At 34.7% G+C, this 24,331-nt stretch overlaps 2 protein-coding genes across 3 annotated transcripts; one reads left to right on the top strand and one right to left on the bottom strand.

The window, feature by feature from the left end:
• Nucleotides 1-6,959: 6,959 nt before the first annotated feature.
• Nucleotides 6,960-15,453, top strand: LOC113763892 (putative RING-type E3 ubiquitin transferase C3H69). Of its 2 annotated transcripts, XM_027307876.1 has the most exons (8): nt 6,960-7,029; nt 8,070-8,157; nt 8,229-9,034; nt 9,995-10,064; nt 13,627-13,715; nt 13,844-13,901; nt 14,459-14,535; nt 15,077-15,453. In XM_027307876.1, exons 1-6 carry the CDS (start codon nt 7,016-7,018, stop codon nt 13,878-13,880), a joined length of 1,104 nt encoding a protein of 367 aa, XP_027163677.1. In that variant the 5' UTR covers nt 6,960-7,015; the 3' UTR covers nt 13,881-13,901; nt 14,459-14,535; nt 15,077-15,453. The 2 variants fall into 2 exon arrangements, with proteins under 2 accessions (XP_027163677.1, XP_027163676.1); XM_027307875.1 differs by lacking the exons at nt 13,627-13,715; nt 13,844-13,901; nt 14,459-14,535; nt 15,077-15,453 and adding an exon at nt 12,896-13,521.
• Nucleotides 15,454-17,403: 1,950 nt separating this feature from the next.
• LOC113759486 (beta-glucosidase 13-like) lies at nt 17,404-23,871 on the bottom strand. Its single transcript, XM_027302060.1, has 13 exons — nt 23,713-23,871; nt 23,550-23,613; nt 23,209-23,267; nt 22,926-23,001; nt 21,713-21,790; nt 21,540-21,627; nt 21,075-21,342; nt 20,542-20,660; nt 20,206-20,423; nt 20,084-20,115; nt 18,745-18,847; nt 18,567-18,660; nt 17,404-17,694 (listed from the first exon to the last, which is right to left on the bottom strand). Exons 1-13 carry the CDS (start codon nt 23,869-23,871, stop codon nt 17,490-17,492), a joined length of 1,563 nt encoding a protein of 520 aa, XP_027157861.1. The 3' UTR covers nt 17,404-17,489.
• Nucleotides 23,872-24,331: the final 460 nt, after the last annotated feature.

Raw genomic sequence — 24,331 nt, 5'->3', positions numbered from 1 at the left:
GTCACCCTTGGATTAGTCCTTAAGTAAGACTACTATTCCTTGTCTTACCATTTGGTTAAAATATCTCAAAAATTACCAAAAATTCACTCTTTTCTTCTCCATCTTGGCCGGCCTTCTCTAGCAAAGGAAGAAAGAAAACTCTTCAAAGTTTTGGCTTCCATCTAGCTCAAATCCTCCAAAACAATCACTTAAACTTGTTTCTACTCCATAAAACCTCTTCATTAGGTGTTAGTGAGTTGGTTGGTGAAGTGTTTGGGGAAGCTAAGGTGACAAGCAACTCTCCCTCTCTTGTTTTACTAGGTGAGTAGTGAATGAACCTTCTCCTTCACCTAATGAAGCTTAATTTGTGCTTAGTGGTAGTTAAAATGTTGAATTTTGTGGTTTATTTCTTGATTTTGGATGAAGTGGTGAAGTTTTCCATTTATTGGTGATTTTTCTGTTTATATATGAATTTGAGGGTGTGGCCTTGTATGATGATTGGAAATGGTATATAATGATTCTAGAAGGTGGAAAAAGTGGAAGATTGCAACCAATTTCTGTTTTGGAAGAAAATTGAAAAAACCTAGGGTTCTTATGGGAGCATTCTGTCCGAATTTTTAGGTCCTAGATAGAGGCCGAATTGGCCTTGGCTTAAAACATGAAAGTTGTAGGGAATAATATTTTAGAGGTTTCTGCAAAATTTCAGGTCAATCGGAGTAGTGAAGAGTGAGAAAAGTCGAAATTACTATTGCTGTTCTGGTTTTACCTGAATGTAAGAATTGCGCCTGTAATTGGTTGTTTTGGCTGGAATTGATTCAGAATTGGTTGTTCTGGTCTTCTAATGAAATGTAGCCCTGTTTCTAAGCTTTCGTATGGCCTTGGAATTTCGGGATTTGGACTTATGTAGGCTGTTTTATGATGTTTGTACTAGACTACGGTTTGTGAACCTGTTTTACGATTCTGGTGTAGTATGTTACATTTTTGACGTAGTTACACTCGAAATTGGACTGAGTGGCCTTCTTCAAAATTGTAGCCTCTTAAGTCCTGAATATGCCTGTAAAATTTCAGGTCAAACGGATTAGTGTATCATGAGTTATAGATGAAATACTCAAGCCTGTTTTGAACATCAGGTTCTGTGCGTTTTTAGTTTAGCTTCTGCCCGTGACTTTTCCGGTTTTGATACCGTACGATCTGGGTGGTGACTCCTTCATAATAAATGTAGATCTTGGTTTTGGCTTCGAAACGGTATAAAGTGTGTCGAAATCCGAGTTCCGTAGCTTCCGTTATGACCCAAACAAGATCAATCGTCAGAACTGCCTTTGAATCTGGACAGTTCTGACGGGTACTTTGACACTCAAATTTCGTTCTGTTCTGAGTGGATTCAGGTCTTGGCCAAAACATCAAAGTTTTAGCCTTATGTCTCAGCTTTCTAATGCCTTTGGAATTTCCTGATTTGGATTTGTGAGCTGGGAGTTATAGTCCAGCAAACATACCCTGTCCGTTATTTTGGAGTGCGAATTCCTGGAACGGTTTTCTGCACTTTCGACCCATCTCTGTTCAGATCCGGAGTTAGGGGTCTTCATGAAAGTTATAGACTTTTCTCTTAGCTTCGGAACGGTACCTCATGTACCTTGATCCGACACTCATAGCTTCGATTAGGCTCAAAACAGTTTTGACGGCAAAATGGCTAGGCCGCCATTCCCGTTTCTGTGTGCCGTTTCCGCACTTGCATGTGCCGATTTTGCCGTTTTGCTTGTTTTAAGTATGTTAGTAGCCGTTTGTGATATATTGTGACACGATCTTCAATTTCAGACGTTGGTGAGTTAGGTAGAGCCGGTGGGGCCTACTAGCTACTCTTCGCGGCACAAATTTCAAAATTTTGCTCTTTTGTTCGTTGAGTAAGTATTCAGGCCGATCTTACGTGTTAGTTGCTTATGTGTTTCAAATTTCAATATGTATGAAAAGGGTACCTAGGCGAGGGTGTACTTTATCGCACTCGACCTAAACCCTAATTTGCGTATATATTTGTACATGACATATGTATATGAATCATTTTGGAACTAAACCCCTTGAGCTTGTGGCTCGGGGTGACTTTTGAATAAATTTTGTGAAGTTAGTGAGTTTGGGGCCCGATCTCATGACCTAGATGGACTATTCGAACCGGTTAGGGTTTGGTCGAAGTTAGTCCAACCTGGTTTGAGGTCACCAAGTTTGTGAATCCGGTTCACCGATTATGTGGACCAAGTTTGTAACCCGAGCTTGTGAACCAAGCTCAATTTCGTTCGCTCGAGCAAGTTTGTGAGGTGCCTGGCCAGAGAGGGTGATAAGGTGTACGGTGGGAGTACAAGTGAAGTTCTACGGATCATTATTTGAGGTCGATGGAGTGTCGGCAGGAGGTCACACATGGCAAACGATCTGGTTTTGGAGCCACCTGTATCCTTATTATGTGATGTTACTTTTCTGCTTTTGCTTTACTCTTACTATGTAACTGTTGTTACGTGAAATTTACGCTTTTGCCCCTGTTTACTTACTAAGCATATAGCTTGCCCCATTCCTTTGTTTTCCTTAGCAGGGGCCGACGCGGGGACTTTTGTCACACACACTAGTATAGTTAGATTTGCATGTAATAGTTGGACAAGTAGGATGTTTGTTTTAGTTTTGGTGATTTGTATAAGGACCCTCCTTAGGGTCTACTCTTTGGTTTTGGTTGTAATTATAAGGATGTAATAGTATGAGCAGGTACTTTTGAAGAATGTAATTAGAACTTTTGGGGATTGTATATATTGTATATAGTGCTCTTTCGATTTATCTAGTTTTAGTACTTTAAGTTTTGAGTCCTGGCGCGAGTTAGGCAGGCGGCCCGCCGATACCCTTGGGTTCGCCCTTGGGAGAAGTGGGGTCGTCACACATAGGATATTTCGTTAACATATATTTCAAGTGTTATATTTTTAAAAATATAAAATTTGAAAAAGTAAATAAACATAAGGGTGGGTAGACAAAGTTAATTAAGATAAATGTAAAATAAAATAATGATTATTAGTATGTGTATATATATATCCTTATGCTATATAAGATTGAGTTTCGGTCAAAGAGTGGGTTGAATTTCAATGGAAATATGAAATGTTGTGTATTATTTTAAAAGCTTTAAGTACAAGTGAAGGAAGCATGTGTTTGGGTATATTTATCGAAATGGCCCCATTTTAATACATTTAAAGTTCTAATTGATGAGACATTTGGGTATTTGTGGAACGTGTAATTAGTGTGCAACCGTTTTTACATTTCATACAACCCACATATGCTTGTGTGTTAGTGTAATTACTGGAATGTCCCTCAGTTAACAACAGTGTGGCTTTTGAGATGTAGATAACCATTTGAGAAATGTTGCTTTGTCTGAAACGTGTTAATGGTTGCTGAACTCTCATCAATGTTAAAGCTTTGGTCGGAACCTATTTCTGTGTCATTTATATCTGAATTTAACAGCCATAAATGTGGGTCAGTTTATCCCCTTTCAGCTTCAGGGATTAAGTTTTCCCTTTTTGCCTTTGTCTAAAATGATTTGCCTCATTGTTTCCCCTTTCATCCGAGTTCAGCTCTGAAATTACCCATTTGTTTGTCATTTATTACGCCCCAATTAAAAAGCCAAAACGTTGGTATGTTAATGCCTAAGCGGTTGAGCATCAGTTTCTCCCTTTTCGCATTCTGGGATTGGGATATTTCTTACAAAATTTATACTAAGCATCTCATAATGTTCTTCAGTCGCAGCTACTCCTGGTGGTTTAGCTTGAGGTTAGATTTGTCCCCTCAATTGTTTTAGTTCCTCCATTAATTTTGTCAGTGTGTGCTTAGTTCCTGCAAGTAGAGACTCTTATCATGTAGTTCAGCTGCAAGATAGAGATTTTTGTACAAATTCAGTTGCCCTCTATAATTTGACTGGTTTGCTTATAATGGTATAGGTTTGGAGCAACGGCAGGAGAGAGCTCTCAGTGGGGATTCTGGAATAAGGTTAGCTTTCTGTGGTGCTCTGCCTTTCTGCATTATGTACGAACTTCATTTTGATAGAGTTTGATTGTAAAGCTTTGTGAATTGCTTGATTATATCGTTTATTGCTGATTTGAGGGTGAACTGTTCACTTCACTCACTGCTAAATGAGTGCTTTATTTTATATTGTATAAGAACAAATTTTTATGCTGAATTACAATTCCGAAATTACTATAAAAGTTCACGACAACTGAACTACTATCAAGTATCAGAACCCCTGCTGCACTTGCTAATATCTTGTCGAATTTAATCTATAATGAGAAAAAGCAATATTGGACTTGGATGCACTAATCTGTCAAATGCAAGTTGATCAAAGCTACTACTAATACCTTTGGCTTACTGCCCTGATACACCTCCTATTGAGACCCATATTAGTGTCTTGGCTGCCATTGCTTTGTCCTTGTATCTTGGCCTCAAGATTCCCTTTTCTTGGCCTTTGCTTCAGTAGTATTATCCTTGTTACCAGGTTTATAGAATCCAATCAGAAAACGAATCACAAATATAACCGATATAAAGTTGATGAAATTACCTGTAATCTTTTAAATGCATGATGATTAAAGATAACACTAAGATACAAAACACAAAGAAGACATCACAAGATGCTAAAGACTTTACTAATATTATCAAATCCTAAAGTTCTCAACAACTAAATTGCATCTAGTATCAAATCCTCATCTTCACTAATATTATCCTCTTTACCAGATTTATACAATTCAGTTTATCTTGAGAGGATAACTATTCCTCCATTTCTAAATTATTTCTTCACCTTTAGACTGATTATTTACCCGAGCTAAAAGGAGATCACATGGCATCTTATAAATGTCAAGTTTATAAGATAGAGAATTGACAAGTTTAAACTTTGGTTTTTTAACCCAAGTTTAAATGAAAATAGGCGTTTGTTTCTGTTGAAAATGAAAACATTTTCTGGAAGTAGGAGGATTTTGGATTTTGTGATGTCACATATTCTGTATTAACTGATTCTTTAAGATGCGAGATAGGTTATATGATGCACTTTACTTTTTTTTTTTTCTTTTCACATGCATAATTTCAAACTTGAATTGCCATATTTCATGACTATTTCTTCTCAAATTACCTCTCTAAACACCGGCACCAAACAACTGCGCGATGCGCGGGGTACTCTCTCCTAGTATATATATAGTAGATTAGATGAATACTAAATGTGTTAACGAGTGCCCTAATTGCACCGGTTTGAAAAATCCTTTGTAAAATATGAACTTTAAATTTAGAAAATATATAAATGTAAGAAAAAAGAATAAATATGTGTGAGTGCATTTAATAGTAAATTGAGTGCACTAATAATTATCCAGTTGGCATCCGTTAAATAATTTCACATTCTGACTTGTTCTTACTTTGAAAGTCTCTAAACACGAGCACTTTCCCTTATAACATATTTAGATAGGTTGGTAAATATAATTCCAATTTAAGGAGCTATCTAGACCAATTATATAAGTAACCAATTTCTTTCTCGTGCATTTTCACAAGTAATTTTCCATTTAATAGTACAATTAGTTATTACAACACAAATTTTGAAAATCTAGATGCTTATTTAATAGATAAAATATATTTTTCACTCAGTATTCAAAATAATTTGAGAAACTTTTCTTCATGCCTGGCTAATGGAATTGAGTAATATGCTAAAATTAAGATATTAAGTAATGAAAAAAGAGTCAAAATTCAAAGCATTAAGAAAAAAAAAGTGTGATCAAACTCAATAATAGGACCAAGGAAAAAAGAGTGATAGGAGTAGTGATACAGAAGAAAATAAGGGAGAGAAAAAAAAAACATATGTAAGATAGAGAAACATCAAATAAAATACATCAATTTCCTAATGATCTTGTTATGACATAATGGGATTGAATTAATGAACAAATCAAATAATAGGATTAGAAAAAAAATGTGACTAATTGTAAATTTCTCTAATTACTAATAAAAGAAAGAATCTTGTGATTGAAGGAACTGAATTAGAGCCACGGGTTGATAGATTGATTGACTAATTGGTTAAATAAGAGGAAAGATATAATTAACACAAACCTATAAAAAATAAAATAAATCTTATATACATTGACAGTGTATACACTATCACCGTTTTATTCATGACATGTATGCAAAAGTTGAATTTCAGATTCAAAATTTGCATAGTTGTCATTCATTCAATACTGATAGTGTATATACTGTCAGTGTAGGAAAAATAGGAAAAATTAATCCTAAAAAATAAAAGTGTAAATAATTGCTCAAAATTTAGAGAGCATAAAGGTATAGGAACAAATAATAGGGAAAATGGTAATAAATGATTCAAATGATAGGAAAAACGAAAAGTTGGTCCAAATTTTGATAGTGGTCTAATATGAATAGAGAATTAAAAAGAAAAGCTATGATTAATACATATCCGTATAAGGTAGGAAATTTATAATTGATTGAATTTTACTATAAATAATGAAGTGAAAAAGAATTATAAATTAATTGTTACGAAAAGAGAAAAATAATAAAAAACAAAATTTTTTTTGCCACACTTTGAAAAGATAGGACACCCACTTGACAAAACGTGAATCTTCGGCCACATGGCAAAAGGTCTAATGGTTCACATGTCGATATATAAATATAAATAAATAAATATATATATATACACACATATACGTGTATATATGTGTATATATAATATATATATATGTATATATATATCTATATATCTTGTGAGACAAAGAAAGCAAGCCAATTTTCATGCCTAGGCTCAAATTTTGCAATATTATGAAAACCATCCGACTGAAATAGCTTAACAATTACTGTACTGCTTACCGTGGGGTTTTGTGAGAGTACACCATAAACCGGAGGACTAAAAATGCAAAGTTGACGACCACCAATTTCCATCGATCAAACCGCCAAAAGCCCTATATTTACTCGCTAATTCTTTGAAGCATCAATTCCTTATTCATCCTCTGCAACCTCGCCTATTTCACACCTGCAATTTTTCAATTCAACCATGTCCAAAAAGAGGTGAAATCTTTAACTTGAATTTGTATTTAATTATCTTTAATTTTAATCGAAGCTATTTGATTTTGTTATCATTTTGATGGTTTTTTATTTTTTCCTTTCTTTTCCTTTAAAGGATCCTTGTGGACAACCTTGCATGCTTACATAAGCTTTACAAAATTTTGGGCTGAACTGAATCCAAAAGAGTCTTTTTATTTTTCTTCCTGTTATTGAATCTGGTGCTGATGATGATGATGCTTTTACCTTTTCTTCGGGTTTCTTTGCATTTTAGTTTGCTTTCTTGCTTTGGGAGTTATGTTATAATGAGGTGTTACGAATATATAGGATTTGATTCGATCCCACAAGGAAAAGGAAGAAAGATGAAATTTTGATGTTTGTTTTACTAAAACTTCACAGTTTCGGTAACCATCTGTTGCAAGTTGCAACTCTGGCCTCCTACTGGCTTTCTAGTGTAAGTTAGAATAAAGGGTTCAATGGCTTGGACTGGATTATTGAACTTGAGGTGAAAACAAGAAAGTGATGTGTTTCAATTGTTTAAACAATTATCTAATGATGGGAACAATGAAGAATGGCCAATGGAGATGAACTTTCTTTAGGATTAGTTGTCACTTTAGGCAAAAGAATGCAACTTTAGTTGGGTCTGATTCTGATACATTGAGTCACTTGTTGTTAAAAATTTATGTCATTCTGTTGGGCAAAGTATCTCAGCCAAAATGTTGGGTGCATCTGATGTGGGTTGTAGAAGTAAAATGAGCAATTATTTTATTGTAGTGCAGAGACGAAATGTTGGTTGTGTGTGATGTTCAGGAATAACTTTTTTGAGACCCTAGAGTGCAGCACCTGATAAGCAGTTCTAGTTCTCTATGATTCTGCTGTGAAGTTGATTCTGTTGTGAACATTTTTTTTCTTTGTTTGTTCTAATCTCTTAAACTGTTTGGGCATTTGTACCCTGTTTTTTATTTGTTTCCTCTTTCCCTGAGTTTGATAGTTCTAGCAGTGAACTGTGTTTTTCTGACATGTGTCAATGCCTCAAATTCCTCCAGGGTCCAATGCAAGTTCTTTGCTCATGGGGCATGTCTAAAAGGGGATCACTGTGAATTTTTGCATGACTGGAATGCCCCACAGAATAATGTAATATATTATGTAATTATTTTTGTTTTTGGAATGTTATAGCATAGTGTCTTATAATTTTATTGTTGCAGATATGTACTTTCTACCAAAAAGGAGCTTGTGCTTATGGGAGCCGGTGTAGATACGAACATGTGAAAGTTTCTCGCCCTTTATCATCAGCTTCATCTTCATCTTCATCTTCATCAGCAAATCCTTCTCAATACTTACAATCAAAATCCATTTTGGCTGCTCATCCTTCTGGAGCTCCTTCAGTTGTTATTGGTCATGCTTCAGGTGCTACTGCTGACAGTTCCTTGGCAAGCAGATCAATGTTGCCTACAACTAAACCAGCCGGGGGAGAAATGGTTAGGCATGAGGATGTATCAGAATTTAGTGACTTTGGAGAGACAAAGAGTCGAAATCCAGCTGATCAACCAATCTGTTCTTTTGCTGCTGCTGGCCATTGTCCTCGTGGTGAAATGTGCCCCCATATTCATGGAGACCTATGTCCAACTTGTGAGAAACATTGTTTACATCCCTTTAGGCCTGAGGAGAGGGAAGACCATGTTAAATTATGTGAGAGAAGGCAAAAGAACCTGGATGCATTAAAGCATAGTCAAGAAATAGAGTGTAGTGTCTGCCTTGAACGTGTACTATCGAAGCCCACAGCAGCTGAACGGAAGTTTGGAATACTTTCGGAGTGTGATCATCCATTCTGTATATCTTGTATTAGGAACTGGCGCAGTAGTTCTCCAGCATCTGGAATGGATGTGAATTCTGCACTTAGGGCCTGCCCTATATGCAGAAAGCTCTCTTACTTTGTCATCCCTAGTGTTATTTGGTATTCTACCAAGGAAGAAAAGCAAGAGATCGTTGACAGCTATAAAGGAAAACTCAGGTACCACTAATTGGTAAAACAATTCTTGTTTACATGGATCTAATCTTCCACTAATTGTGAATTTCTAGAGGAGTGTATCATTGAGCTTCTTAAATAAGTCTTTCTTGCCTATTTGGTAGATGAGATTAATATGGAACATTAAATAGCATATTCTTATCAATTTACTTGTGATTATCACATTAATAAAAATCAAGAAAACCATATCCTCCAATATGTCAGCTCTCTGAAGTAGATACTGGAGTTGGTTAGTAGGTATGCTGGAGTGCATGTGCAAGATCCTAAGTATTGGTACAAGTTACCTGAAAGTTTAAGGCTGTGCAAATATGTTTCCAAGCTGAGAAAATTGGTAGGATCTGTTGGAAGTTTAATTAATGGTTTCTTATATTACATACTTAAGTTAGTGGTTTTGAATTGTATCTCAGGAATATGATAACCCTTGTCTTGTTCTAATTTATGTCTAAGTGCAACTTTTGTTACATCTACAGTGTCTGTAGCTTTGTTCAGAGAGAGAGGTTATGCATCTATGGGATTATATATGCGCACAATTTTTCTAATACCATTATGTGCTCAAGTCTTGGCTAAATTTTTAAAAGTTCCCCAACCCATCCAAATACAGAGGAATATGCACCTCCTTTTTTGTTTATGTGCTACATGGTTAGTAAACACGTCGAATGCACGTACTTTGCCCTCTAGAAGTGTTCATGCTTCACATTAGTAAGTTTGGTAATGAGTTTAATTTTATTGTATTTCATTTTATTTCAGTGTATATAAGATGGTTCATCCTAGAAGTTGAGCTTTATTTGGTGTGGTGAATTGTGTATACATGGTATTTTATTTTTGAAGTGCTTGCTTATATTTGATGAGTCATTGTCAAAGAACTCCAAGTGTAACGGGTGTGCTTCTTTCCTCTCTTCCCCCTCCTTTTCTGATGAGTATTTTTTTTCCCTTTCTGTTATGCAGGTCTATTGACTGTAAGCACTTTGATTTTGGAAATGGAACTTGCCCATTCGGGACTAGTTGTTTCTACAAGGTAGTTGCTTGGAAAAGACTCCATACTTCTCTGATAAATGCATATGCTTTTGCTTACGTAATTGTCTTTATTAATATATCCTTTTTTTGGTGAAAGTTTCCTTATGGTATTTGTGTATAGCATCAGTAAAGTTTGATAAAATTATTTTTGCTATCAATGTTGTTTACCATTGAATTTGCAAGAATGAAGCAGCCTTCTTTTGTTTTACTGGCTTTTTGGGGCCTAAAGGTGTGGATCAATTACAACTTGTTCAAGAGAATGCTAAATTCATCAAAAACCCTGCAAGCTTGGTGCTTAGGTCATTTTGGTGTTATATGGGTAGTGGATCAATTACAACTTGTTGAAGAGAATGCTAAATTCATCAAAAACCCTGCAAGCTTAGTGCTTAGGTCATTTTGGTGTTATGTGGGTAATGCATTTTGGCTGGATTAGCTTTTGGGGGTCCTTGACTAATAACTAGGATGACTTTCTTGAATAAGTTTATTTAGTCAAACATTAGGTGGCAAATGGTTGGGGAATTCTCGGAATCCTTAGCCACTGATCACCAAGCTTTCCAGCTTTTAAATCAATGGCACTTGAGTTGGAGCACAAGTGATCTTTTTTGGTTTTCGTGTCAATATCGTTAATCAAGTTTGCTTGATCTTAGCGGCCTGTTTTTGGTTGCTTAAATTTAGCTACTTAGAACATTTTTGCAAGCTAAAAACTGCTTTTAGGTGCTTGTTTGCTTTTGACTTTTGGTTTGAGCTTACATGAAGATGAAAAGAGTTGATTCTCAGAGTGGCCCTGAGATTTTTTTGATAATAAAAACTTTTGGCTTTTCAAAACATACCAATGAAAAGAAAAACATGATTTGATTATTTGAGCAACCTTTTCAAGTATCACTCTTATTCTAACAGTTAAAAAAGCTGAGATGAAAAAAGAACAGGCCATATATATACAATTTAACAGTGTTACAATGTTTTTTTTGAAATTTTCTCAAGTGTTTCAACACTTGATTTGCAACTTGAGTAATAGTGAAAGAATTTTATCTTAAGCTTTTGCGATTTCCATATTCACAAATAGAATGGAGTCTATGTTTGGCCATCTGTTAAATTATCTGATGACCCACCAGGCATGTCCATCTGCTTTATTTGGTAGAACATGAGTATTTCTCTGCCAGTTCCATTTAGGTAGAGACAGGTATAGGTATGTATAGTGTAACAAAATGTGGCTGTTAGTAGTTGTCTCTTGTTCTTTTTAATAGATGCCTATTTGCAACCTTTGAAATACAATATCAGCTCAAGTTAGAGCTGAACTTTTGTTTTTTAAGTTACAAATAACACACTGATCCCAATGTGTTACGTTTGCCATATAAGATCACATGATCATGTGGTAATATGATGCACATGCATTTAGTCATGCCCGGAAAGCTTTCTGGATGATTATTTCCTTTGTCAAATTTGAGCGGATTAAAAAAAATTATGAGAATGGCAACCTTATGTTAACAGTAATATAAGCTTGCCAATGTTCAGGTTCAAAATTGAGATAATTTACCTCAACAGTCAAGCTTGAAAAACAAACAATTCGATTCAAGCTTGTTTTTGATATAGTCTTTCTTAGTCATTTTTTTCTAGAGCTGGGAGATGATTTATACTTGGGATACGCTATTAAGAAATCAGTGATGGGATCTGTTTTTTCTGCTGAAATGGATATATATTGGTTACACTACAATGTTATGCAATTTATATTCATCTGTTACTTTTGTGCATCTTCAAAATTGATTGGGGCTTGAGATTGTTCAAGAATAAGAGTTTTTGAAACTTGATTAGATGCATACACAATTGATACTGCAGTACTTGTTACAGTTTGGTAGTTTTTCCCTATCTGTCTTATATAAGATATCTGTTTATTCTTTTGCAGTCAGAATAGGTAATCTTCATTTGGCTTTTGTTCATTTAAGTAGTAATGATAGAACTTAATAGCAGATGGCAAGTTAGTAATTTCCTTCAACTTGATGCATCTTTCCCTTTGACGCCCTTTTATCACAATCTGCCCAAAAGTTTTACAGTGGAATGGTAACTAAACGTCTACGTGCAATTAGCCTTATAAATATTGAAGAATCTATGTCCAGGAGTTCCCTAACCAAGGTGAAATTTCTGTAGCTGGATTTCGTCTGTTTTATATTTCTTATTGATCTTGTTCCAAGCCATCCGTATCTTCCTTTAAACTTTTAAAAGAACTTGGTTGCAGATTTATTAGACCTAGCAGACGTCATGATCTTATTTGGCTAGTTAAGCTTTTTTTTTTTTTTTGTACCTAGTCTAGTTTTTCTAGTTCCTCTTGATCTTCATTAATAAAAGCTTGGAAAGCAATTAAGTGTTCATTGGCATATATGCCAATAGTACAGTCTGCACACTTTATTTGTATCAGTACTTGGATTTGGTGTTGTGAAATTGCTTTTTATCTAGCCTTTTGCATTTATTCCATTTAACAAGCAAGATTCTCAAACGTGTACACAGAGCATTTTCATAAGTCAAAGCTGGGTGCCTTGTTTTTGGTTAAAAATAAGCTATTTCATCAGAGCAGGGGAAGCGGTGGATGGTCCTTGAAATTTAGTACAATCATATATTGGGGAGAACATGTGTTTTCCTTCTTTACTTGTTGATCATTGCAAGGATGGAAGAAACTTATATGTTCTTCTCGTCAAGGTGGTATTTCTGAGGTTTACAGACACAACAAATTTAAAGTAGCTAGACTCAAGTATATTCTTAGAATTGTTCCTTAGAATTTATACGTTGATTTCCAAAGGCTTGGTTAGTTGGCTTAATGGATGCCATCTTTGTTTCTTCCAGCATACTGTCAAGCCAGGCTCATATCTATGGAATTCTACTCTGATGCCTGATCTATACCGCACAAGGTTTATGGATTCAGATGAAGAAGAATGTCTCTCTGAAACTGTGAATAAAAATGCTTTGCTGTATCTGTTTGAGCACTTTTACAGTCCTCATATTTCAGCCGGAGTAGAAGAGGATTTTAGCTCTGAAGATTCAGAAAATGAAATGGCTGAAGAACTGGCGTTTATGATGATGTTGGGGCTTTAGATTCAAGTGACTGGTCAAGTGATTAGGATATCAACCAGTGAACTGATTAATTACTGATGGGTTTTATGTGTCCCTGGACATTTAGTTGCCCTAGTTATTCAGTTAGGCTCCATTGTTGGATTTTCCAACAGCTGACTTTTGTTTTTGGTGTATTCTGGCTTTCCAGTACTCCTGATGACAAGTGTTGCACTTGGAAGGGCTTGAGCATCCTTTTTTTGTGTCTGTGGTGTAAATGGGCAAATCATTTATTGACGGCTAACTTGGAACTAATGTGTAGTATTTGTCTTGGTGTAACTTTTGGTACTGGTCCCTTTTGTTTTTTCTTTTGGTTCTGCATTTGGGTTTTTAATTCTACTTTTCGTTCGAGTGTCTTGGTACTTTCTTTGGTTTATGGCTGCATTTCTTCTGTATTTTTGGCCTGTCTTTACCTTGTCATGTGCTTGTATTTGACTAATTGGTTGATGGATTGTCCCTTATTACAGCATGCATATCGTGATGGTCGTCTGGAGGAAGTAGTTCTACGCCATCTTGGGGCTGAAGATGGACAAACTGTGATTGCCAAAAATATTAGGTTCAAACTTTTGTTGTCAATTTATGTTTGCTTAATAAGTTAATCAAATTTTCTAAGCAGGTCTACCATGACCCTTTCTGCAGTTTTTAATGCTATATCCTTTTGATGAGTTCATTTTTTTTTTGCAGGCTCTCTGATTTCCTCAGTAACTTCCAAATAAGATGAATCATGCTTAGAGTTTTCAGTGTATGTTTAGCTTGTTTATGTGATTTGATCTCAAAATTCCTCGACTGCAAATTTGTTTGGGGTTCTTTCTGCAGCTTAGTTATTTAATTGCTTCCAGTTTCCTATTTCTGTAATGCAATTGGTAGTCAATTTTGCCATGTGATGCTTAAATTAGATGTGTTTGTGAAAATTTCCCAATGTATATCCATTCACACATCAGATATGCTAATTGATAACTGTCTAATAGGGAAGTTTTGACACTTGTATTGCCAATCTTAGTTGTTTTATCAGAGGGTTGTTGCAAGCTCAGTAGCCCCTTTTTCTTTATTCTGGGGACTTTTATTTTCTTTATTCTGTTCAAAAGATGTTCGAAGCTCAGTTTCCCCTAGTCATTTATTCTTCGGACTTTTTACCTGATGTTGGACTAACATGTTTGGTTCCAAATTGAAGTAAAAGTCATTGGCTTTTAGCTGCTCTACTATAGTAGCCTAGTTTTCCAGCAAGATTCTTATTTCTGCATTTGTTACATTTCTTAGTGGTAATAACATGCCCTGTCTATCTAACATAACGCCTTGCAGGGTATTTTGAACAAGTAGCAGATTTGTAAATGCGTATTGTTCTTTTTGGAGAGGGACCCTGTATTTCCCTTTGAAAGGTGAGTCACTTGAATCCTTCCAGAACAAGAAGACAAATTGTACTGGAAAATTTTTTCTCAAGAATTGGCTTCTCTGTGTTTTTCCTCTTCTATAAAATGTACAGTTTAATTAAACGAAAGCCATGAAATGTGCAATTGTGTGAACAATTTGTAATTCAGCATCATTATAAGAGAATTGGGACTATTGCTGGATTCCTCTTATGATTCCTCTTGTCTTATGTAGAGCACATGGTTTCAGCAAATTTAGGTTTCATTGGCTTAGTTATCATCCTGGTAAAGCACTTCAAAATAGTGTGGTAGCACTCTTAATTTTTTTTTTTTCACATTGATGCTATAGGTTTTAATGAAGAGTTTTCGCAATTTATGTTTTCTCTTGTTTCTGGGTTAAATTGAAGACAAATTGCTTTCTCTATGGTTGGTTTGAGGATTGAAATTCCAAATGCATCTTGTATTCAGCATATCTCGGCGTTTATATGTAGTAGATTGTTTTATGGTGCCTGCATTTTCTTGATTGGTTAATTTGTCACCCCTTCATTTTCAGGTGTACAACTTTGAGGTGGATATAGCTATCAGGTTCGGGGCAGGACAATTCGTAATTATGTGAGAATTGCATCTCATATTTAAGACACCTGTGAGAAGCTGTTTTATTTTGGACACCTGAACAGAAGTTAAGCATTGCAATATGTTGGTTTTTACAGCATAAATGGTCAGTGAGTTTAGGAAGAGTCATATTTCGTTGATAAAAGGATGCTTTCTTACCTGCTTGTCCACCCTCATAAAAAAGTAACAGCTTTGCTCTGTATTCTTAGTCAACAGTGGCATTGAATGGTTGCTCCCTTGGTTGATTTGGTGCCTGCACTTGAGCTTAGCTGAGCGAACATGGGTGAATTTTCAGTAAATAAAATATACTGCAAGAAATTGTGGCTTATAATTAGGATGGTTATATTCTTTGTAGGGTTCCATACATATTTTTCCTCTCATCCTTCCAAAATTATCTGTTGGAAATTTCGCTTATTGAGCCACTGTTCTTAGGACCTAGTTTTTACTGTTGACAGCATTTCCCAGGCCGCGGTATAAAATCCCACTGAGTTTGAACAATGTTGCATAAATTGATTAGAGATGATGATGCATATAAATTTTCATAGGTATACGTTTACCAGGAGAAATAAGAACACAAACTCAAACTTTTATTAATCCCACTAGTCTAAGATACACAAGAAATACTCAAATATGGTACAGTACAAAAAGGAAAATCCTCCCTCCCATGAAAAATCAATACACAGCTCCCCAACTCTACATGTACATGTATGTGACAATGGAGGAATGCTTATTAGAAAGAAATCTCAAGAATCAGATCTGGTTCTTGCTGAGAGCCAGTAGAGACAGCATCAATGAACAGCACAAAATTGCTCCTGAAGATGCCAAGGAAAATGCTCCTGAGGCAGGTTCAGGGGCTGGTGCAGGAGCAAATTCTTGAGCCATCATGGTGGAGCTAAGCATTGCAAGAACAAGAAGCATAGCCGATGCCTTCATTGATGATGCACCACACATCTGAGCCATCAGGGAAGAATTGAGACAGGGCATCAAACAAAATGATTGTGTTTTGTGAGTAGAGATAATGATTGCTATTGAGGGGTGTATTTATAGTAGTTGTAAGGGGTGTGGTAAAAGCGTGTGGGACATAATAGAAAACGTGGGCAGCCGGACTGAGGGACAGTTAGACAATTGCCACGTTTACTTTGAGTCCAACAAGTAATTTGACAAGAGGAGTAAATTAATTGGGAAGATACGGTAGAAGAGTTTGGAAGCTGTGAGGGTCACGTATCTTTGGAAGTAGGCCAGCTGTAGAGCCATATGGCACGGGTAGGTTTAATTTAACTATTATAAACAATTATCTTACTAAAATCTGAATTTTGGCCTCTCTTAACGTGGAAGTAAGTAAGTTTAATTGGGTAGGCAATGCCTGAGTTAGATGAGGTCAGTATAGATTTTTTTTTTTTTGGGTTCCTTTTAATCCACCAACCCTTCCCATGCCCTTTACTACATCTAATTACGGGGCATGACAATCAAATCTGAATCTGGCAGTGAAGATAATTCTAAGAACCCTTCTTTGGCCATTGAGCACCCCAATGGTTAGCATAGATTTCTGTAGCTATGTTTTGGAATAATTTCAGTGTTTTCCAACTTTTTTTTTTATATTTCTCTATCTTACATCTCTCAATCATTAGATTTCAAAAAGTGTTACAGTATTATTTTTCTAAAATTTTTTCTAAATTAAAAGATGCAATCCAAATCGTTCCAATTAATTATTAGATTATAAGCTCATTCATCATTAAGACATGCTTTTGCGTTTTTGGCTTCAAAGAAACCAAGGCGCTGCAACTAAAACACTTTAATTGGTTCACAAGTTCACACATGCCTCCTAGATGAGAGACTTGTTTTTGTAATCCCATCCTCTTTTGGACAATTAGCCCTTGGTGTTTGATGACAAACACCTTAATTATCCCTTAGCACTTTGTTCATTAATTTGAGATGCCTATGTTCACAAAAATTTGCTAATTTACTAATTAATCATATTGCTTATCCTTTAGCCAAATACAGATTAAAAAAAAAAAACAAATTATCTCGGTAATTAATTAAAAGGGAAGTATGATATTACAACAGCATTGTTAATCATGCACGAGGCACAACTTGTTTATTTTTTATTTTTTGGTCCAAAGAAAGCTCCAAAACCTTGCAAGGAGAAGGGGAAAAAGAGAATGCTTGAAAGTCGAATCAGGGATCTCACGGTCACCTGACCAATTTCCTTATCGTCAAAACTTTTTTTATTCTTTATTTATTAATAAAGTTGCGATTATACATGTTGAATCATAAAAAAATTGAGTGGTAACAAAAAGTTATAGGAGCAAATACAGCATCGTCGTTACAATTCAGTTCCCTTAAAGCAAGAAGAGCTAGCATACATTTGCAGCATTTGGGCTTCCACTTTTCTGCAAGAAATTGCTGAACCATCTTGCAGAGGCCTTGCATGATCTTTTCAGTGACTTATTCCCGTAATTTACACGTATAAGTCCAAAATTGAGAAAATAACCATCGAGCCACTCGAAATTATCCATTAATGACCATACGAAGTAGCCTTTCACCTTCACCTTTTTATCACTGGACAAAACAGTACAGGAGATTATCAAGCTATAATCTTTTGAAGAGGCAATGTATGAAAAAAAAATTAAGGTTTGTATCAGTTTCTAGTTCCGCATTAGTAGAAAGAAATGGTTATAGAAATCACCATTAGAGAGAGGAGTCATATTTGATAAAGGTTGAGGTGAATAATTGAACATGGAAACATACAACTTTGGTTGTCCTTGTTTGGAGAATGGTTTAACTTTGGTCCTCCATGTTTTAGAAGAAATAGATTTAGTTCTTTAAATAATCAATTTAGACCAGCGAAGAAACATTTACAATTTTACTTTAAATTCATGACTGAAAATGTATTATTCCTCATTGAATCAGTGTATTTAGTTGGATTTGTAGTAAAAATCCAAAAGGTGTGTAATGATACCCCTTTGATCTAGAGGTGGATTTCTTTCCTTCGAGTTGAGTTCTCTCCAAGTATGATTTTTTTTTTTTTGAAAATGTAAGATTTACAGTAAAATTCTAAAAGGCGTGCAATGGTATTCTTTTTTTTTTATTTTATTTTTTTATCTAGAGGTGGATTCCTTTCCTTCGAGTTGAGTACTGTTCGAGTACATATTTTTTGTTTTTTACGTTTTAAATTCAGAATCTCCTACTTATAATCCTTCTCACCATATCACCCAGTCCAACCCTCACCTCTTTTCAAGTGGAGGTTAAAATAGAATAGTGTAAATGTTGCCGATTGACAAAATAAAAAAGGTTGTATTTAGTTGCTTAGAATTTGAACATAGCAATCAGTTATTGTGATATGATTCTATTAAATGGCTGTAAATTATTAGTTTGGATTCCAAATAGACTACCAAATAAAAGCTAACAATATCAGTTCTCGTAGTACTTACTTGATGGCACGTCGAAGTTCCGTTAGATGATTTTGATGGTAATTTACTCTCTGCAAATCAAATGGTTTATCCCATTCGTTGTGTCTACAAACTCCTACAAATTGTAATAGGTTATTAAATAAATAAAAGAACGTTGCTCCAACCTGAAAATGAAAAAAATAAAAATAAAATCTCTTACCATTTTCTGTCACATAGATTAGTGGATTATTGTATTTCTCTTTTATATGGACTAAAATTTTATAGAAGCCTTTTGGATAAATATAAAGCCAGCCTGCTCCGCTCTGCAAAATCGTTCGACACAGTTCAATTTCAGAATTAGTAATGTCTAATAGATACTCTCACAAAAAAAAAAAATTTTTTTTTTCTTCTTTTACTTACCACATGCTTAATTTGTTAGTACAGTGGGTAAAAATCGTTTTGTCCCAATTGAGGTTTGGATTGAGGTTTGGAAAATTTTCTTTAGACCCATTACGAAATTACTTTTGTAGATTTTTTTTTAGTTATTCCTATAAAATGAGTATCTTACCTACATCTTTCTAATCCTAAATCCACTCTTCGCTTACTTCACCAAATAACAAAAATGTAAGGAAACAAATTAAAAGGAAAATTCTGACTAGACCTTATGTCAATTAATTTTATAAAATAAACTTCTTCAATACAATATAATAACATTTTTATGGTTTAGAAAAAATCTTAGCCTGTTGAGTGTAACAACAACTAAGATTGAAAAACATTCACAAAAAAAAAAGAAGGAAGGATCGGATTCATCACAGCGCTGAAACTCTTAACAACATAATATCTCTCACTAATGCCACAAAAAGAAATTATGGACTTTCCTCCAAATAAAAAGTAAAAAATCAAATGGAAGTACATTAAGCTAAAGGATTAATTTTCTATACACTGATAGTGTATACATTTTCATCATTAAATGCATGACACATAATCCGAATTTGAATTTGAAACTCAAATATTATATATGTGTCATATATCCAATCGTGATAGTGTATACACCGTTAGTATATATAAGATTTACTCTAAGATAAATATAAGCATATTAGCAAAGAAGAATTTAAACATTGGAAAGGCAAAAACTCTAATGCAATAGAGTTGCTTTTGCAAAAACCTCATGTTAATGAGATCTACTTTTGGCTGCAAATAGAAAGTCACAAGTCACAACATTGTATTTTTACAATGGTATTGTCAAAAATGAAAAGGGAAAACGAAAAAGAATAACATATTGAAAAAAATAAATTAAATGTGTTAAGGAGAAGTTAATTATACAAGTAGAATCATAGATGTAGAAATATAAAAAGGCAGGCCCCCCTATGTATAAAGAAATGGGGGCAGAAATAAAAACCCCCAAGGCCGCTTTCTTGCCTATAGCCTATAGAAAAAAAAAGGACTATTCCAAGCAAATGCCTTCTTCTGTAGCCAGCTTAGCTTAACATTACTATAACCCTTATGTCCATCAACAAGAATGAAATTCTAAATAACCAATTGATTGTAAGTGATCATACCTGTAGCCCGATTGGTTTTCCATCTTTGGTATCTGTTGAAAATATTTGCAAATTGCAACTTTGTTGGAATCGTATATAGAAGAGAGATGCAAACTATATCATAGATGATTGGTCTAACTTACAAGTTAGAGAAACACACGAGTCTGTCAAATAGTTTTTCTGACTTTTATCACATGGAATATCCTGTGAGTACTGAGCTGTGTAGTAGTTGAGTCCAATGAAATCAAAGGATCCTTTCACCATCGCAGCTTCTTGAGGTTTGAAAGTTGGAAGACGATCCTTATCAACATATTTAGCCATTTCTGTAGGGTAAGCACCTCTAAATAAAGGGTCCATATACCTGCAAGAAATCACTTAAAAAGTGTTAGAAAACATGCAACTCAAAATTATGTGGAAAATATGTGTTAATGATCTTTAAATATGCTTTCAACTAATCAAAGAAAGCAGTATAGACGCACCATCCAAACATGAAGGCAAGTGATCGATTTGCCGCGTCAACATCAGTCTGTGAATTAGGATCATATGGCTCAAACCATTGTGTAACAAGGCTAATACCAATTTGACCCCCTTGAATTTTCTGCAATAAATAATATTGGAAGCCATTAAGTAGTAAACAAAACATTTAAGAGCAAATTTATTGCCCTTCTATTTCTAGCAACATCTGTATTAAAATTATGCCCTATTCCTGAATTAGATATTTGTACATTAGCTGTTGGTGGTTTAATTGATAACTTTGAAAAAAAAATCTACAAAGTTACCAAAATAATTTTTGTATAAGGTGCTTGGCTTGCTCTTGTGTAAGACCTGTTAATTATCTTAACACTAAAGTAGTACAAGATCTGGAAGCTTGGGGAGAATGTGTTCAAATTTGATGTTGAGGGTGCGAAGTGAGAATAAATCATAAATTAAGGCTGAAAATTAAGTAGAATTATTCCTATGCAAATACAAAGCAAAGGAATTTGTATACTTTATTTTCTTTAGCTACACTTACCTGGTACTTTTCCCTGTAAATTTTGACAGCAGCAGCATGAGCAAGAAGCAAATGGTGGGCAACTACATAAGGTTCAGTTCCAGAGTTTCCATACAGACATCGAGTATCGGGGCTACCAAATTCCCTATTTGAGCATCTATTTGGAGGAAATTTTCCAAATGCATATCCCATTGTAGTATACGTCCATGGCTCATTCAATGTTATCCAATGCTTCACTTTGTTACCAAATAACCTGAAGCAAAGCTCTGCATAATTTGCATAGTCTTCCCTGTTCAAAATATTAGATACTCGTTACCATGTATGTATGGCAACTAAGGTTGTGTGAGGTGGCGGCTAAAACATTAGTTCTTTTTTAAGGGATTTTTTTGGTTTTTTTTTTTTTGAAAGGGAGGGGGGGGGGATTATTTGTGTTTGTGAAGTTGCAAATTCATGAAAAAAGATATGACAAAGTTTTGAATCACTTACACAATCTTTTGGCTTAGGAAACCTTTATATTCTTCTTCAAGTTTTTGTGGAAGATCAAAGTGGAATATGGTCACAAAAGGTTGGATACCTGGGTAGAATAATCCACCATTATGTCTTAGTGAAATATAGTAATTGATCACAACTAAGACTAATTATCATTGGAAGATACTTACCTTTAGAGATAAGGTCATCAATTAGTGCGTTGTAGTATCTTACCCCGCGGGCACTTATGCCACCGCTTATCCTTCCAGCTTGTCACAAAAACATTTGAGAAAATGTCAGTATAAACTACTCTAAACTTTAAGATATTGTCCAAAAAGAAAGGAAGATATTAATCTACGCGAGGCGTTAGAACAATTTTGCAACCTTAATTAGCATCATAGAGTGTTTGGATTGAAGATATATTATTCGAATTTTTTACAAATAATATTGTCAATTTGCATTTGGATCGAATGATTGGATAAGGGATTTGAAATCTTTTGAAATCCCTCTAGTTGTTTAGAAAACTTAAAAAGTATTTGGATTTATAAATTACTAATTATTCTAGTGTTTAAAATGTATTTAGATAATTGCCAACTTATAAATCCAAATGCCTCTTAAGTAATCCAAATAACTAGAGCGATTTGAATGGATTTCAAATCTTTCATCATATCCCTCAATCCAAACGAATTATAATGTGATGCATGTGATAAAAAACAGTGATTCAAAATATAGAAAGATAGTTAAAAAATATGTTTATGATATAATTTTTTTTTTCAAAAAATGGGAATTCAAACACTTTTAATTGCGTTACCCCATGAAGTCGGAATAAACTAATGACTAACCTTTCCCATTCTGTCTGTTAATCGCTTCTTTTTTTTTCGGTGGGGGAGGGGACGAGTAAAATTCTGCATCCTAAACCTTATGAAAGAATTTTACACTTTTTTTTTTTGCCCTTTTGAACACAAATCAGATCGCCCACATGTATTTAGCAAACCAAGATATTAAACTTGGAAAAGTAACATTGAATTTGTTTAAAAAAAAGATTGATTTTCAAAATACAAAGAGAAACACATGCACGTACAAGTCTATTTTTTACGTCTCATCAAGCTACATGCCTGTGAGGTAATTTTTGGGGCATTTTGATTTTATATACCTTTTCTTTGTTACATGGAAGATATTCGTGATCAACATTTTAACTTTTTCGGACAATTCAAAGTCAAACACCAGCAACTAATAAGATACTTTTGGTGAAATCTGTGGAAAAACCACCCACACTTGTAACTTTTTTTTTTTTTTTTTTTGTGAAAACCCACATTTGTAACAGATACAACTAGAGTGGAACTTGGATCAATTAAAGACCCATACTGCATTACAGAAAGAAAAAAAGAAAAGAAAAATCGTTACTTGGCAATATTCTGGTCCACGAAATGGAAAACCTGTAGGCGTCAAATCCCAAGCCACTTAGGAGACTAACATCTTCCTGTAAGATGAAACCTTAAGCTTATTAATAATAGCAGAGACTAATGAAGGAAATAAATACACCTTCTTGGATAAAATACCTATTAACATCGGGTGTAATTTTCTAGCTGCAATATTAAAAAAGAACCTAATACTTTCTATCCTTTTTTCTTGGGCCAAGAACTTGTTGATAAGTTGAAAATCTAAAAAAAAAAAAATCACAGAATACCTTGTAGCGATGATATGAATCAGCTGCAACAAATGCGTCGCTGTGGTTAGATATCCTGTCTGTTGCAAATAACAAAACTACACGTGAGGTAATTACTTTCGAACTCAATCGATTCTTTTTCTTTGTTTAACCTTTTATTTAATCAATTTCGAAAGTGAAGATTGCAAGTTTAATCTTGGGTTTTAGGATCCACGAACATGTCAAAACCATTTTGCTATATTGTTGCATATGATGTTGTAAATTTGCGAGGAAACATTTATCATAGGATAAGGGCATTAGCATGAGAGTATAAGGCACTGCAGATTCAGTATTTGCAGTAGGATTGTGAACGGCCTGCCTACCTTGGTGCTTAGAAACGAAGACATCCCAGATATTTTTTCCTCTAAGATTTGAAGCACCTTCAATCTACAAAGCCATACATTAGAATGCTGGTGAAACCTTCAGGGATTATCGGAATAATTAATGAAATCTGAAATTTTAATTCATGGCTATAACATCACTTACTTGGTAAGCAGATGTTGCAGCTCCAAAGACGAAATGAGATGGAAAGCTGCTTCGATTTAAGCCATTAACAAGAGGCACATTCTCATCACAATGAGACACCGAGATAATGAATGCAAAGAGAAAAAGATGAGCTAGAATGAGCTTATACTTGAGGGCCATTGCTTGTTGCTTTTGGTTATGAGGCATCAAAGGCCTCCCAACCTTGATTTATATAGTGCCATGGCTTCTAGTCGGTGAAGTGCTTTCAAGAAAATTGCTAGTGCGTGAGAAACACAATAATGTGGTTTATAACTTATTTCATGAAAAATGTATTTGTCCACTTTGGCTGACTTGGGTTTTGGGATTTGTTCCTATTACGCGTGCAACTAAGCTACTTTTCACGAAATTCCGATTGAATACAGTTTCTAATTTAGTCATCTGGCAGGGGTCAAATTAACTGCAGTTACGCAATTTTATTTATTACTCCCTCTGTCCCGTTTTGGTAGTCTTAGTTTTTTTTTTCACACAATTTAAAGAAAAGTAATTAACTTTATTGGAATAATAAATTTAGGTTACTATTTTTCTAAAATACCCTTACATTAAATAGATGACAACTTTATATTAATTATTCATGGAAACT

Source organism: Coffea eugenioides, chromosome 2, assembly GCF_003713205.1.
Source record: "Coffea eugenioides isolate CCC68of chromosome 2, Ceug_1.0, whole genome shotgun sequence".
Taxonomy (NCBI): domain Eukaryota; kingdom Viridiplantae; phylum Streptophyta; class Magnoliopsida; order Gentianales; family Rubiaceae; genus Coffea; species Coffea eugenioides.
The sequence above is the reverse complement of the archived record's forward strand: the minus strand, read 5'-3'. Positions and strand labels throughout refer to the sequence as shown.

What these genes read in the sequence shown, in the direction of transcription:
- LOC113763892 (XM_027307875.1), top strand. An exon ending in GGAATGCCCCACAGAATAAT is followed by an intron (nt 8,158 to 8,228) that starts GTAATATATTAT and finishes TTATTGTTGCAG; the next exon opens with ATATGTACTTTCTACCAAAA. An exon ending in GGACTAGTTGTTTCTACAAG is followed by an intron (nt 10,065 to 12,895) that starts GTAGTTGCTTGG and finishes TGTTTCTTCCAG; the next exon opens with CATACTGTCAAGCCAGGCTC.
- LOC113759486 (XM_027302060.1), bottom strand. Translation starts at nt 23,871, where the DNA reads ATGGCCCTCAAGTATAAGCTCATTCTAGCTCATCTTTTTCTCTTTGCA. An exon ending in CTGCAACATCTGCTTACCAA is followed by an intron (nt 23,614 to 23,712) that starts GTAAGTGATGTT and finishes ATGGCTTTGTAG; the next exon opens with ATTGAAGGTGCTTCAAATCT. An exon ending in GTGGACCAGAATATTGCCAA is followed by an intron (nt 21,791 to 22,925) that starts GTAACGATTTTT and finishes TTTTGTGACAAG; the next exon opens with CTGGAAGGATAAGCGGTGGC.